Source organism: Vipera ursinii (assembly GCF_947247035.1).
Source record: "Vipera ursinii genome assembly, chromosome: 3".
In the NCBI taxonomy this organism is placed as follows: domain Eukaryota; kingdom Metazoa; phylum Chordata; class Lepidosauria; order Squamata; family Viperidae; genus Vipera; species Vipera ursinii.
The window spans coordinates 63550584-63566578 of NC_139516.1; the positions used below are offsets into that span (position 1 = coordinate 63550584).

General features: G+C 38.7%; 1 protein-coding gene across 7 annotated transcripts in view; it reads right to left on the reverse strand.

Annotated features, from left to right (window-relative positions):
- The window catches only part of SSBP3 (single stranded DNA binding protein 3), a 208188-nt gene that overhangs the window by 189710 nt on the left and 2483 nt on the right, over positions 1 to 15995 (reverse strand). For all 7 annotated transcript variants that reach the window (XR_014492086.1, XM_083359292.1, XM_083359294.1 and 4 more), the window contains exon 4: positions 14351 to 14435. Coding sequence is in view for 6 of the 7 variants with exons in the window: in XM_083359292.1 (XP_083215418.1) it covers positions 14351 to 14435 (85 nt within the window). In the remaining variant the exon portion in view is untranslated. The remainder of the gene's footprint in view (positions 1 to 14350; positions 14436 to 15995) is intronic.

Genomic DNA, 15995 nt, shown 5'->3' on the forward strand with positions numbered 1-15995 from the left:
TATGCCCAAATTTGCTATGAATTGAAAAAAGCAGTGGGATGTTCAAAACAAAGCTATTTGAAAGAGAGACGTGCATATGCAGATCAGAACTGTTTAAAGCAGGCATGTCAAACTGCCGGCCCATGGGCCGGATGCATCACAAAGAAACCGCGCCCTTCCCATTGCCGGCAATGGGGGGAAAGTTGCAATATGTCACGGAACGTCACGTGATGTCGCGAGTTTGACATCCCTGGTTTAAAGGATACAAAATACACAATCCCCAAAACAACTTTTCCAAGTAATCTCCCAATTGGCCTCTGTGACTTCAGAGGACCAAACTAAATGGTGGAATAGTTGTGTTTGTTATGGTGTCGAGGATAGGAAAGAACGCTGGAAGCTGCAAAATGAAAGGAAATGAATTTAATGAGCCAAGGGGAAGTTCAGATCTCCTAAACCCCTAGCCTACCTGGCTGATCTTGGATGAGATCAAAAGCAAGGACACCAGGCCAGTACATGGATGGGACACCTCCACAGACATGTTGGGACTAAGGCAATGGCAATAATACTTATGTATTATTTCATAAGAAAACTCCATATCCATGTCCATGAGGTCACCCAGAATCAAACATGACTCAAAACTATTTGACATGAAACATCTTTATTTGTAAAAGTTACACCCAATTTGTTTTAGCTGTTCTCTCTTTCTTTCTCACAACTTATATAAACAAATGTAGCTATTACCACCATATCCAGTTTGACAGAAATATTAAAGCACCCATATACTACTTTATTTTCAGGTATATAATAATAGCAGTAGGCAGTGTGGCGTCCTCCAGTTATTTTATTCTGCTACTTTCGCAACCCCCACGCTGGTCTTGAACACCAAGGATGGGAAGAGGACTGCCAAAGGTGCATACTGGCATTTTACTAGCCTTCCCTCATTCTTTTACCAATAGCACCCTAAGATAAGCAAGTACCTGTTGCAGCTTTTAACACAGAAGTCCAGTAAATTACCTCAAGGTACTTTTAACGTCTGTATTTAACTTTTGCAAAAATGCTACGTTTCTGCCAAGTACAAAAAAAAAGTTACTGGATTCACCCATTAAAAATGTACTAAGATTTACCTTTTGTGATTCTAAAGTCTTTAAAGCAAACTTTTGTTCAGTTGCACAATTCCCTTATCTAGTGTGTTTCTTATTAGCAAGCATTCGGGAATGGAAAACCAGGTTTTGCATATTTTCTGCCTGCCTAAAAACTGTAGAATCTGGCTAATCTTATCTTGGCCCTTAAGTAAAGCAAGGCCCTGGTAAATACAGTATTTGAATGACAATGACTATCAGGGAATATCAGCTTCATAAACTGTACTAGGAAGCCAAAAAAAAAAATCTCATGGGAAGACTACATCAAATCCATTTTCACACTATTGCCAAGAAAATGACATGGTTATATCCACCCAGACAACAAAAGTCTGAGTAGAAAGCAGCTTTTCCTTTACCTAACCTTCTTCTAGAAACTGCTCCTGAAACTCTTATAACACTAGGCCACAATTTTACACCAGTGATCCCCACCCAAATCTTGGTTTTCACCAATAATTACATTACTGCGTCTTTTTAAAGTTGCTTTACTGAATTATAAGCAAGCACATCTGCCACCCGCTTTGAGATTAAGGTTTCAAAGACCGAGTAAATAAGAGTACATCAGAAAAATAAAAAGGATGGCATTGAAATGAGACACAGAAAATGCGCTACAAAGAAAGTAGGATAAAATCCAAGCTTCCGAGGTAAGGAAGGAAATGATCAGCAGAACAGGAAAGTCATACTCATATTCACACACGATACACCAATTCAGGCAAAAGCTTCACTGTCAGCTTTCCGAAAGGGAAAGAACAATTCCTCCTTACTTCTCCCAATCATTCCTGCATGATTGGGATAGGACCACGAAGCAAAGTCTTCCTTAGCTTTTTGTGTGTGAATGGCTTTGAGCTTCTTTGTTCCTCTGAAAGGACAGGCAGAAAGGAAATGAAGGAAGGTTTACAAGATTTGTATTTACTCAGAGCTACAAATCTGTCAGCAGCTTACAGGCACACACATACACGCACACACCCCCCTTCACAAACCTCTTTTTCTTCCTGCAGGGGTGGAGCTGAGGTCAACTCAGAAGGACAAAATGCATTCAGAGGCCACCACTAGCACAGCCAAAGGAACAAGACCCACTGTCCTGAAGCAAAATGGTGTGGCTATGTCTGTGAGAGGGGAAACCGCTGGAGGGAGGAGAGATTTACACTTGTGTTGTGCGAAGGTGTGCACCTGCCTTGATGAAACATAATGCTTTGAAGTCAGCCAAACAGTACTTTTTGAGATGCATTTCCCCCCCCCCCAAAAAAAAACCTTATTGAAAGTGGTAGAATAAAGGGGGAGAGCAGAGGAAGACTGGAAGGGAGATGATTCACTTTGATGTCACCAGCATTATCACCCACATCCGTTAGCTAAGGCTCTCCGGTCATTTTTAACCAGGACGAGTAAGAAATGAAGAGCCATACAATTTGCCTCTAGCAAACAAGCCTGCCAAGAGCATCAAAAGTACAAGTGAACTTCTGAGTCAGTACTGTATTGTAGCAACCACCAGTCCTTTGCCTCCCACAAGTATTTCCTCTCTCCCTAATCAAGTACCAGTACATCCAGCCGTTGATTTGTCAAATTGTACATTTCAGCATTAAAGAAACAAACAAACCAACCCAGTTATTCCCGGTCTTCCTCAGAAAAGGCAAACAGAATTAAGTGAGGCTCATCTTCCATTGCCCTTAAAGTAAATGGTCAACAAAAAATTAATTAATTAACTCAGCAGAATTTAATTAAGCCTTTTCTCCCTGACACCTGCCTCCCTCCCTCCCTTCCAACTCCAAGGGACTGACCACAACCTATGGGGACTCTAAGCCAACTGAAACACTTCCTAGATTTAGAGACAAAACTTTGGAGCTTTTGTGGAAACAACTACATTTTGCTTTGTTGTTGTTGTTGTTTTTTTTCAAATCGACACGGCATGTTGTGAGGTGGGGGTAGTGGGGGGGTAACGTCTGTTTCCATTTGAAACTGTCAAAATTAGCATGCAGTAATTAAAAATCACACCCTTTCTCTTAATAACCTAACCAGCATGATACAATCAGGTTGTGCCAACTCTTTAATCTAATTGACTAATTACAGATTTTAATTTAGTCAGTTACTGAACAACTGTTGACAATTTGTTTTCATTAGGGACAGACCAGGATAAATATTTAGGCTCCCCAATCACAGGGACTATAGCGTAAGAGCTTTGCCATGACCTCTTGATTTTCCTGCTTTGAGGGGTTTTGTCAATAACAAGGTTTTTTTTTGTTTTGTTTTTAAAAAGGAGCAACTGCTTCCCAACAGCCATCCATTCTTGCAGCTCCAATGCAGTTCAAATAACTCTTACCTTAAGAACACGAGTTCATTTGGATGACAAATAGGGACCTGCTTCAAAGAGACCATCAAAGCTTTTAACACAGCCCAATCTTATCCCAAGAACACAGATGAATGAGGGTGTTTTAATAATGCATTCTTTATTTTTCCATAGTAAAAGTCACCGCCACTGGTTTATCAACCAGGGTTTATTATGAATGAAAAGCGATTCAAACAAAGTTCATTTTTAAGGACAGGATTTGAGTGTCTACCTTGGAATAACGGATCAGACAAGATTCTCTCTTTCGTAAGAGAGAAAATTCTGTAGCTTCTCTCAAATAACATGGCTTGTGAAAGGACCTATATTCCTATTCAGAAAACACACACACCTGCCTTGTTTCACAAACATTTAACAAGGCATACTATAAGTCTTAGGCATATCTCCTCTGCATTCTTTAACAAAAAAATGTGGAGGAAACCTTGAAAGACATTTTCCTTGCAGCATCCTCTTCTTTGTGAAAAGGGTAAGATTGCTTTTCCTCGATAAAATTAAACATTAACAAATTTATATGTGTGTGTGTAAATTTTTTGGATTGCTAACAAAGAATTAAAGGGAGAAAAAAAAATTTACACAAATATGAGCTTTCACTGTTGTGACTACAGCCTGTGGATGGCCTTGGGTTGGGGCTGAAACAGGAAATAAGATTTGCCCCGTGTTTGGGGCCTAGCAAGGTATTCTAAAATACTTAACAAACACTTAACATATATATATATATATATATATATATATATATATATATATATATATATATATATATATATATATATATATAAAACACACCCCCACCCAATCAGAACACCCCCACCATTCAAAACACACTCCCACCCAATCAGAACACACTTAATCCCCCACCCAATCAGAACATACACACACACACACACACACACACACACACACACAGGCAGTCCCAACCCCCAATTGGCAGTCCCAACCCCCAATCCGTGCACTGGCACTGCTGGGCCGTGTGCACTGGCACTGGGCTATGGCATGCCAGAAACCGGGCCGTGCAAACAAGCAAAGCCCTATCTGTGGGATGCAGGCAGCATGTGAAACCACGCCCCCTCTGGTCCGCAGAAAAAACCCTCCCCACCGAACTGGTCCCTGATGCCCAAAAGGTTAGGGACTGCTGATATATACCATGGTTTGTACAGTAGACTGAAACTGTACAGCACCGAATGCTAAATAGATTCCTAAATCTCTTAATCTTTCTAGAGCAATCTTCCCAAACCAGGCATTCTCCCAAGAAATTGGGACCAAATCTCAGAATAGACTGATTGATGGGAATTGTGAACATTTCAATCCCCAAACACTCAGGAAGTACCCTATTATTATTGTGAGAGACAGAGGATTTTTAAGACCTAACCGTATCACAATTTGTTTAGCACAAGCTTCAATAGTTTGCATTTGTAAACCATCACCCCTCCTCTTGTGCTGGTATACTAGCCTTCAAATTAATTTCCTGCAGAAACACCCTGCCACCCAACTGAAAGACTAGATAAGATAAGGATTAAGAGTTCTACTTTTTTATTAGAGTTCTACTCTGTGACTTTCAACTCCTCTGCACATCCACGTAAGTGGAAAATACCTGCATAAGGGTAAACAAACTAGGAACACGTATCACATTTAAATCAAGATCAAACTAAACTAACAATTGTTTAGAACAGTGAGAGCTCAGTCCACGACTGAAAGCACACCAAGTACAACATTTGTACAAAGCAGAAGAGGGAAACATACAGACACTGGGAACACCAGAGTTAAACAAAGTTTGCGTGGTAATGCAATCCAACAATCTGCATTGCTGTTGATTTCATAGCTTTCATTAGTCATACTAGATACATCTGCCCTGAACGCCTTATAAACTTTCAACCCATGCGCACGTGTTTACCCATCTCCAATAATATCAATTACTGTCCACTTGCTCTTGACATTAGGAAACACATTTTGAAAATTAAAGATCGTAATTATTTATATGCTACTCTTCCCTGAGACTGTTACCCAACTATATCCAAAAATACATATCTATATAATAATAATTACTACTAGTAGTAGTCAGTAAATAGATACTAATACAGAACTCTCTCTTCACACAACACCAAATGAAACAATACAAATAAACTGACTTGATACAAGAGCTCTTTACACAGATATTAAAATTTGCTATACTCAAAGGTCAACTATAACCGAAAGACAACATAGGCTTCTCCAAACACAGATTCATAGCCTTACTCCTTTTCAGCCTTCCCTGGACCTTTTTTTTCCTGACCCTTTCTCCATCACTAATTTGGGGAGTTAAGTACATCAAGTCTTTAAAGTCACCAACTTTGATTGTTTACTCAGCTGCTTACTACCTGTTTGTATGATATTAGCACATTAAGCCCCAAACCTGATCTTTCTTCAAGTACTGATTAACTAAGGTTGTAACCCTAATAAGCTCTGCGAACAGAGACTTACTTTTGAGTAAACAAACATAAGAATGCGGTAATGCTCTCCACAAATTATGTTGCTTCTGCTGGACAAAAAAACTTGCCTTTAATTTTGTATTTCTCCCTGCAGTGATGTGAATAGAAGCAGTTTGGGCAAGTGGATTCTGGTTTATTGTCAACGTTTGTCATACTGGAAAATATGGGGAATACCATCTGAACAGGCCTAGTATTTACTAATTAGCATTTCTTATGCTTCAAACAACAGTGCTTTATATGCATCGAGCTGGGTTGCTATCTTTCTTTTGATATTTTCCCCATTTCTGTCACCATCAGCACTTCTACCAACTACAGCAGTGGTCCCCAACCTTTCAGGCTTTTCAGAATAGCGGTGGTCGTGGTAGAGGTGGGAGAGAGAAGGGATGGTTCTGTGCAAGCAGCGGGTACATGCGCTTGCAGCTCTACTTGTGTGAGTAGCAGGTGGCTGCACCTGCTGGTGGCACACTCGCGTGCGCACCCACTTGTGCAAGCTGCATGCACTCACCTGCTGCTTGTGCAATGTGAATGGGTCATGGCCTGGTACTGGTTCGCAGCCTGGGCGTTGGGAACCCCCGAATGAGAGCATTGGGGACATTCCATGGGGGTCGGACACTGTGTATGCTTATGCGTTTTGTCTGTCTACCAACCATCTAATAAGCAGAAGCATATAAATCTATTGTCCTATAAATGCCCAACTGTGGCTTTAAAATGTAGAAAAGAAAATTAAAATCAGTAATAGTTCTTAAATATTCCTTTCACTTGTTCTAAACCATGATGTTGATTTCAATCAGATGTTTTTCATTAAGAATAACAAAGAACAGCTCGCCATTTGCTTATTTATTTCATGCTCACTCCTAAGTTTTCTTTACAATAATTTTTTTTCATTTATTTGTCAGCTTTGTCAAGTGGGTGTGAGAATTACCCTACAGATTATATTTTTTTTTAACATGGAGCTTGTTCTCCACAGATAATATGTGATGTGGGAGTTAATACTCAGAAGACAGCAACTGCCAAGGACATTAAGGCAAGCATTACACAAGATGCTTTAAAAGTCATGGCCCCAAGATCATAGATTCAGTCCACAAAATTTTATTGTCAAGTTTCCTTTAGTAACATGTTTCAAGAATCACTACGCTCACCTTCAGGGGAGTCCTAAGGAATTCATTATAGTGAACAAAACTGAATTCTAGTCTAAATGAAAAACATGCTACTAGGAATGCACACTACAACCAAGTTTTAAAAAGTGTTGCCGTTTCTTCTCTCTTAAAACTTTCATATATTTAAGTGAAAGGAGAAACCTAGACCAGAAAGTGACATTTGAAACTGTAAAGGGAAGCCCCAAACACCTTACTATGAATTCTCTTGTGTATCTTAAAGGCGTCGTAAGAATGATCGTCTCATTAGCCACAGTAGTACCTTGAAGATTACAAAACTGGGAAAAAAAGGAAGGCTCCTCTCAGTGCTTTTTTTTAAAAGAAAAAGGTGCCGGAACTCACACATGTCATACAACCCACCTTGCCTACCCTACAAGGTTCCATCCAAAAAAGGTGCCGGAATTCCGTTCTGAGCGTTCTATGAGAAAAAAAGCCCTGGCTCCTCTGATTTCAGCCTAAGTAAGGCCAGTTTAAGCATGATGTTAATCCACACGTTATCCAGATGTAGAAGGGGTTGTTCACCCCTTTAAAAATCTTATAAGGTTGAAAGACAGGATAGGAAGAAACTCAGAGAAAGTTCCTAGAGTTATTCCTAAGAGGGGTCCTATTTAAGCCATAAACAAGCTACAGCATTTCAACGTAAATAATGGCATGACCATTTAAACGCAGAAATTATGTTTTCCCAAGGAGAAAGGCTATTTTAATTGCAAACTCTGCAACTGTTTATAAGAACGGAGTTACCAGTTTGCACCTTTGACTCCCACATAGCATCTGTACCAGGTTTAAAACTGAATATCCACTTAAAACACTTTTCCACATTTTTTTCGCCCTGTACCATTTCTTTATTGGTAAAGCAGCTAGCACACAACACCTCACTCCACCAGATGAACACATATATCATTCTGAGTTGAAAAAGGTAGAAAAGCTCTTTGGCAGTGCTGAAATGGGAATGGAGAAACCATATCCAAGAGCATGCTTAACCAAAGCAATGCTTACTGCTGATAGGGGAGTTCAAAAATCTATTATTCCTGGTGTGGGAGGCTTTGCGCATACCTAGTTGCTGATATCTGCTCTTAGTAAATGGAATTAACACAGCACTTGTTAATTGCCAGACTATCATACTATTTTCAACTGAAACCGATCTCCAGAGTTATGACAGCTATGAGAATCGGAAATGCATGCGTGTTTCATGTCATGGCGGGGGAAGAACGATTCTGAAGAATGCAATTCTTGTCACGTTCTCCTGGCAATTAAAGTTAAATCATGTAGAAAAAAAATATTTATGTCACACCTACTGCTTTTGCAAGGAATTATTTATATTATAATTAACTTTTCCGATATAAAACATAGGGAGGAAGGATTTTTAAAAAGGCAGCGATGTCTAATTTCTTTTAAATGCTATTTTGCAGAGCCCAGTAGTAGGCAGATTCCACTTCCAACACATCTCCCAATCTATGTAACAAACAGGCTGCTGCTTTAACGCATTCTACACTTGTATCTAAAAGGCCTTGATTTTCATTTTTTAAAATATATATAAATATATAAACATTTAAAATAAAGACTTTAGAAATTCCTAACATACATTTTATAAGACACATACTGCTCAAAAGGCAGCTACTTCTGGAAACCTCTACCCGCTGCACAAGTGAAAATATCATCTGTCGACACCAGTTTTGAATTTTTGTGCCGTCTCTCAAAAGTTCCACTCTGAGGAGCCTGTGCAGACAGAATAATGCCACAAAAACTACGTAGCGACAGTCAACTAGATTTAAGTTCATTTTCTGTAGCTGGAGGCCAAAATCGACTAAATTGGTTCTAGTGATCAAGTTTTCTGCAATTCCCCATTCTGTGTATTAGCTATTTGACAGAAATTCACTGCGGTATTTAAACTGGCAGTCATCACAGCTAACTCAAATTGTATTGGCTTTCAGAGTGTTGAAACGGTGAACTGCAATCATCAATCGGCCAATTCCAAGATAACGTGGTAGTTGAAATTCCCTGTCATGCTGTACAATCCCTTTGTAGCTCACTAGCTCAGAAGATGCACAATAAAACCGGGAACAAGAGTGTCTGGCAATGCTACCACAATGTAATACGAGTGTGCTCACGAGTGTGCCCAGAAACAAGGCAACCGTGCCAACAGTAGTAAAACCTCCAGAGAAAGTGCAGCATTTTCTTTTGGAAAACAAATATACAAAAACACTGAAATTGAAAGCACATTTTGGATTCTGGGTCTCCCCAACTCACCCACCCTCCACTCACTCACAATTTTGCAAATCACAGATCACTGAAATACCACATCAAAAACACTAGAGGGTTTTTTTTCCTTCCCCCTCATCTCTGCGCTACTGTAAGATACTGAGATAAATGGACCTAAATATTAAAAAGGGGTGTATCACTGCAAACTTCAAATTACTCTTCCATTTTAATAACTAACCAATGTGGATTTCCCCCCATATAACTTTATTATAAAGATTTTAATAAAGAAAGATAAAAAGTAACAAAAACTAATAATTTAGAAGAAGGAAAAGAGAAAAAAGCCAAAGCCAAAAGTATAGGGGCAAAAAAGAAAGCATATAAAGAAGTAATTTCTTTACAACAGTTATACGTATACATATAAATTTACCTCTTACACTCTGGTTACAGCATAACTTCCCTATTTTTCCATAATCCATTTTTTTCCTATTCATCAAAAACATATCAAAAACTTCACTTTGTTTTATGCAAAAAGTTTATAATGTGTGTTTTCCAAACATTTAAATTAATCCAAACACATATTAGAGTTATTTTCGTATAATTAACTGGGCAATCGGGAACTTTTCTGGGTCCGATTCTAAGATGATGGAAGCATCCTGACTGAATAAGTGGGCATGGATTTCTTTGCTCAGCCACACTTTATCCTTGCGACATCTAGATTTCTACCTGTAGGAAAACCTGTTCCCAGATTCTCCTGCCTGTAGCAAGCAGATACAATGAAGTGCAAAGATTCTTTTTTAAAAAAATATCGCTTTCCATTTACAAAGGAAGAGTGAAAGAGGTTTTTCTCCAAAACATACTGACTTCCCATTCGTTTGGTATGTGGTTTATTTAGCTGGTGCTTTTCCTCCTAGCGCTCCTTGCATCTCAATCAGAAAAATTCTTAAATCAGTACAGGTCAATGATCTGAGAAGTCTTATGAACAAGACACGTGCATGCAAAAACCAACCTCAAGCTCATTGTTGGGTTTTTTTTTAAAAAAAATAAAAATAAAAATGTTCTTTGGGGAAATTGCTTGTTGCTCCTGCTGCTTCTATTATCATATAGTTATACTGGGAAATGAAATGGAAGTTACACAGCATGCAAGTCCTGTTATAGAAGCCTCTAATGAAGCATGATTTCCCATTCTTTGAAGGATGTATTCCCCAGGCCTACTGATCTGGAGAGATTTGCTTCTTAAGCATTCAAGTAACCACACCTCAACTATAAACAATGGGAAAGATGCATGCAAAGAAGAGAGGCCAGATTTCCAGTGCATTTCAATATACCCAGAATGTCTATCTTTCGCGCAGAAAGCATTAGGATTTCTCTCGCTTTTTAAGCACGTTCCTTTTTGTCTTCTGCCAGGTAATTCTCTTGATCAATGGTCTCTAGCGTAGCAGAGAACTCTGCAAACACCTGAAAGATAAATCTTTACACTGGGAACCATGCCTTTGTACAGAAGTAACTGAATAGCAATTAACCATCCCGGGCTTTTGTCCATCAACCTATAATAGCTGTTTAGTTTGACCACATCCACATGCACAGCAAAACCTTTCCAACTTGTAAAAATGCTTTTTTTTAAGAGCATAAGCAGCAACAGCTGCTAGCCCATCTTTCACATCAAGTGTCCTTTCAAAGTCCCATCTTCTGCCATTCCAAACCATGCAACCAACTGTTTTCTCAGATGATTAGAAACCTGAATGGATCTTCACTCACTGATAATTCAGAAGGCACAGCACTTATTCTACCTACCACCTTATGGTGTTACGGGTAAAGAGCATATGGGGGGAAAGATCCTGGCTACATGTCAGGCCAATAAGTAACTACCTTGTAATCCAAGGTTCTGATTTGCCGGACATTGGCAAGAACCACCCACAGTTGAAACCTGATCCAACTTCCCTAGGAGAAGAATAGCCTGGGATTATAAATCTCATCATGCTTGTCCCATTCACCAGAAACTGCCTTTTCATCTTTGTGCCCTCACATACCAAAGGAATACTATTTCTGTAAAAGCAGAAGAATGCTGAAAATAATTTACAGCAGATGGAAACAAAACTCCAATGTATTGGCCTGACTATGTGGACACAGCAACTATAAAGCACATGGCAAGGTTTTTAACATGCTCCTTGCATTATACCTTGCTTGAGAAAGCCTGTGTATCAATACACACAGAGAGATAAACTCACATACTACTACACTCCAGTTGGTATATAATGGCAAGCATGCTGCATATTGCTTGTTGGAAAGTATTAATTCTAGAGAGAGGTAAAAACATCTTTACTGCCTGAAATATCAATAACCAAAGCCAACACAGTTATGAAAATACATATTAACCATCTATTTTGTGATCAAGAGGACTTTTAAAAACAAATAGTATAGCGAAAGGATGAGAACAGGAAACAAAGTCTAAAAACGTAAAGTACTTAGAAGTGTTACAAAACTGTATTTCCACTGAGAATTTTAAAAACCTCAATGAGGATTGTATCTATTTGCTGTAAGCTTAAAGCAACATGTACTAAAGAAGTTTATGTGAATCATCTAATACACTCTGGCCTATTATTAGAATTATTACCAAGCTAAAAAAGATTAATTTCTCTAAATACAGTAAATCCTCAGACACTATTATAAGGCTGCTGCTAATGTAGCATTACTGAATTTTGCATGCCAGCGCTACAACTCTATACCTTATGCCAGCCTTCCTCAACATTACATCCACCAAGCGTGCTGAGATAATCATCATCAAATTCCTAGCCAGCCTGGCCATGAGCTGTGAACTCTAGAGCCACAGAAGGCAAGAAGAGGAGAGACTCCCTTCATTTTTGCCTCCTATTGGGTTTTCTTCTATTATTGATCAGAAACCTACTAGCATCTTCTGCTCAAAAAAAAAGAATATCACTAATAGACTATCCTGTCTGTCAAAGTTAGATATACATTATATATTGGTTTACAAATTCACTATTTGTTCTGGCATTCTCAGACTGATTTCCCTCTTCCCATCCCTAGCATGTATAGTTGTTTTTTTTGTGAATCCTTCTAGGTTCCCATGTCTTCTCTTTTGACTGAGATGAGACACTTCAAGAGACAGTATTTTTCTAAGCAGCAAGATAAATGTATCTAAGTACATGTTTTAATCACTTTCTTCTTCCCTTCTCAGGAAATTTCTCTCTGTGGGGGAGAAACATAGGTTGCAAACCAAAGCACATTTTTCAAAAGATTGAGGGCTAAGTTGAGTGTCACTATTTATTTTAAAACAGGACCCAGGCTGTTAATTAGCACATGTCATTGCAGCGGCGTGCACTTCTTTTAAATGAAAGCTACTGTTTCTGCATTAAAAAAAATCAGAAAAATAACTTCTAAGGCTATTCTCTGCTGAACACAACAGTCCCTCTAGGAACTTTGTCAGAAAGAAGAGAGAAAATAAGGCTAAATATCCATAATTTTTCTAAGAGATAATGTGATATTCTCCAGGTAGGTGCATCAGGAAGGGTTAAATTACAGCTATCAAAGTCAATTGAACTGCGTTTCCCCCCCCCAAAGGGTGTTTTTCAAAGCATACCAAAACTCACTGCATCTATGATCACTGGGATCCCTGCTAGTTACTTTGAATAACCTGCAAGGATTCTCCAACTTCAGCCATGAAAGTTTATGAATTAGGCAGTTCTTTCCAAGAAGCCCTTTCCTGGAGAATCAGAGGAAGAAAGAACCATAGGATTAAGGAAATTCTATGGATGTCACTAGAGATTACAAAGCAGTTTCTACCGGATCCTTAACTTATAACTCAGACACAAAAGTGACTGAAAATAGGGAGTCCTCCTTCCAAGTACGTACCGCTTTTTAAATGAAACTGTTGTCAACTACATGCCACACTCAATTCCCCCACACTCTCCAATTTCTTGAATTGCATAACAGTCAACTTATTTAACTTGCTGATAAATCAACTTTTTCTTTCCCTTTGAAAGAAAGGCCCTTGGACTTCAACTCCCAGAAATCCTGAGCCAGCAGAGCTGGCTCAGGAATTCTGGGAGTTGAAGTCCATGAGTCATAAAAGAGCCGAGGTTGCCTACCCCTGCCTTAAACACTCGGACATGTTCTTGGGAATGATGTCTTCTGCCATTACAGGTAAGCCGGAGACCGACACGTCAGATAAGATGACAAGTCAAAAGTTTATCTGGGACAGTTCATTTGGGACAATGTCCCATCCAATAGGATAATCATATTGTGTTCTCCTTCTCGGGCTATGAGAACACACTGCTCTAGACAAGTTCACTTTCTGAATCTCCAGTCAATTCACAAATACCGATTATTTAATTCCAGGTAAGAAACCATTTATGGCTTCATATGACAACAGAGGAGAAAACCAAGGTATGCCTTTTAGGGACAACATCTGAATGCATCACCTACGCCTCTTGAAAATTTCCTTTTGCAGCTAGTTTGGTCATCCCCACACCTATTAAAAATTAAAGAAATAATGAAGTCTGCATTGCAGTCTTGAGGGAAAGGGGGAAAAATCTTCATATTGCTATCTGGAACAGAAGCTATTGGCTCTCCTGAGGCTGCAATTCTATGCATACTTAGGGAGGGATAGCCCCACTTAACACAATAGGATTCACTTATGGATAAAAAAATGCACAGGATTACACTGCACAGCAGCATTCTGGTAAATTCTTAAATACTCACAGGCCTTGAAGATTTTTAAAAATTCTTTCTAAAGAAAGAAGTATACCATGTTCAAATGGAGGCCTCTATGTCAAAAGTTTGCACATTAGATTTTTCCTCATGATAAATAGCATCTCTTTCCTTCTCCTTATCCTCTGTGCTCCTAGGAGGACACATGACTCTGTAAACAGATCAATAAGCTCCACCTTAAAGCCTTCAAGGAAAGCCACTGAACTGGATTCACATAGCTGTGACTTTATAAAACAATATTCAAACATCATCAAAATGACAGTGGTAACACCCTTTTCTCTCCCGATCTAGTTGCATTTGCTTTGGAATAACTGTAGCAATCAGTTTATTAACCAAGGGATAACTTTTTTTACTCACGTAATCATGAAAGGCTTTTGCTTCGCTTGAGTGTTCACAAGTATCTCGCCTTTCAGGAGCTGCGCAGTAAAGGTCCCAAAATACACTATAAAAAGAAAGCAAGACAGAACTAGTTATTAATACATATGCAGTACACATCCCCAGACATACAGTGGTTTATCCAAATGAGTTTGTAGTTCAGGAACAAAGGCATTTCTCAATCTTGTTCAATCTTTATTCAAGGAGCAGTGAACATAGCACTTTAGTTCCACTTGAGACTTTTACCTTCAACAACAGAGACACAAGATACCTATTTACATACACAAGGTTTTAATATACAGTAAAGAAGATTCCCCGCTTTAATAACCTATCAACTCTGTTTCAATGGTTACTTTTCTATGCTTTACTTCTCTTTTCCCCCAATATTAAAAAGTTAAGTTTCCTGTGCCAGTTAGACTACACTGCATTATTTCCCACTGCAATCAATTCATTGCAGAAGTTTGTATATGGATCTACTGAATGTTGCTTTTAATCACCTTGTTGCTAGAAATAAACTATGGGCCAGTTCAAGTTGTCCTACTACTTTATTAAATCTGATCATGTCCCACTCCACATCTGCAGCTTTCTCCTAAAGTGGATTGCAATCCCTTGCAGCTGTTTCTGTTTGACGGTCAAGGCCATGCATTCAATACAACATTGATTCCTCTTCTGTCTTGAAACAGGCACACGTAAACATTGCCATTATAAAGAGCTAATAAAATTCAGAATGCATCCACTATATAAAAATGCTAATTTACATAAACTTTACACACTCTAATATGAACATAACTAGTACTAATCAACTCAGGTTAACACACTCAGTTACTCCTTAAGCACACATGGTTCCTTATTATTTCTCAGCCTAACCTATCTCAAATTTATCAAAGTGAGCAGAAGGAGGAAAGGAAAAGCAGATATGCCATCTGGAGGTCCTTGAAAGAAAGGTGGGTTACAGACATAGCTTTGGCCTTCCAGCAAATAAGTAAAAAAAAAAACACAAACAAGTATCCAGTGTTATTATTGTCCCTCATGTACCAAAGATTCCGGGTGCTAAGACTTTATTTTCAACTCAAGCTATCCCCAATAGTGAGTGAATTAAGCAATGCTCTGCAAGAAGGCCAAATATGAAATTAAATTGGGAAACAGTCCCAAGAGCATCAACATGTGGCAACTGACAGCCTAGCCTGTCTTTTCCACAAAAATATTTAAGTTACACACCAGAAGGAAGAAAACCTCATGAAACTTGGCTATTCCTGTTCCTAGCAGGCCAATTTTATGTATCATGCAAATTCAGAAAACGGGACAAATTCCATAAGCACAGTTAACTATGTAAAAAAGTAGTCTGTGAATTGAGATAAATGTGGCCCTATAACTTACATTCTATCATTCAAAGCATCATCAGAAAATTGGGCTATGGAAGCAACATGTGTCCCTCAAATATTTATCGTTCTTAGGTGCCAATCTCATAACAAGGTATATATTTTGGTAGCAGCACTAACATTAGATGAATATAATTATTCATCTATAACTAACTATAATAGATGAAAGGAACTCTTCCTGCAATCAATAGGATTTACATTCAAGAAGATCTAGACCAGGAGGTTTGAAATATTTCTATTGCTCAACA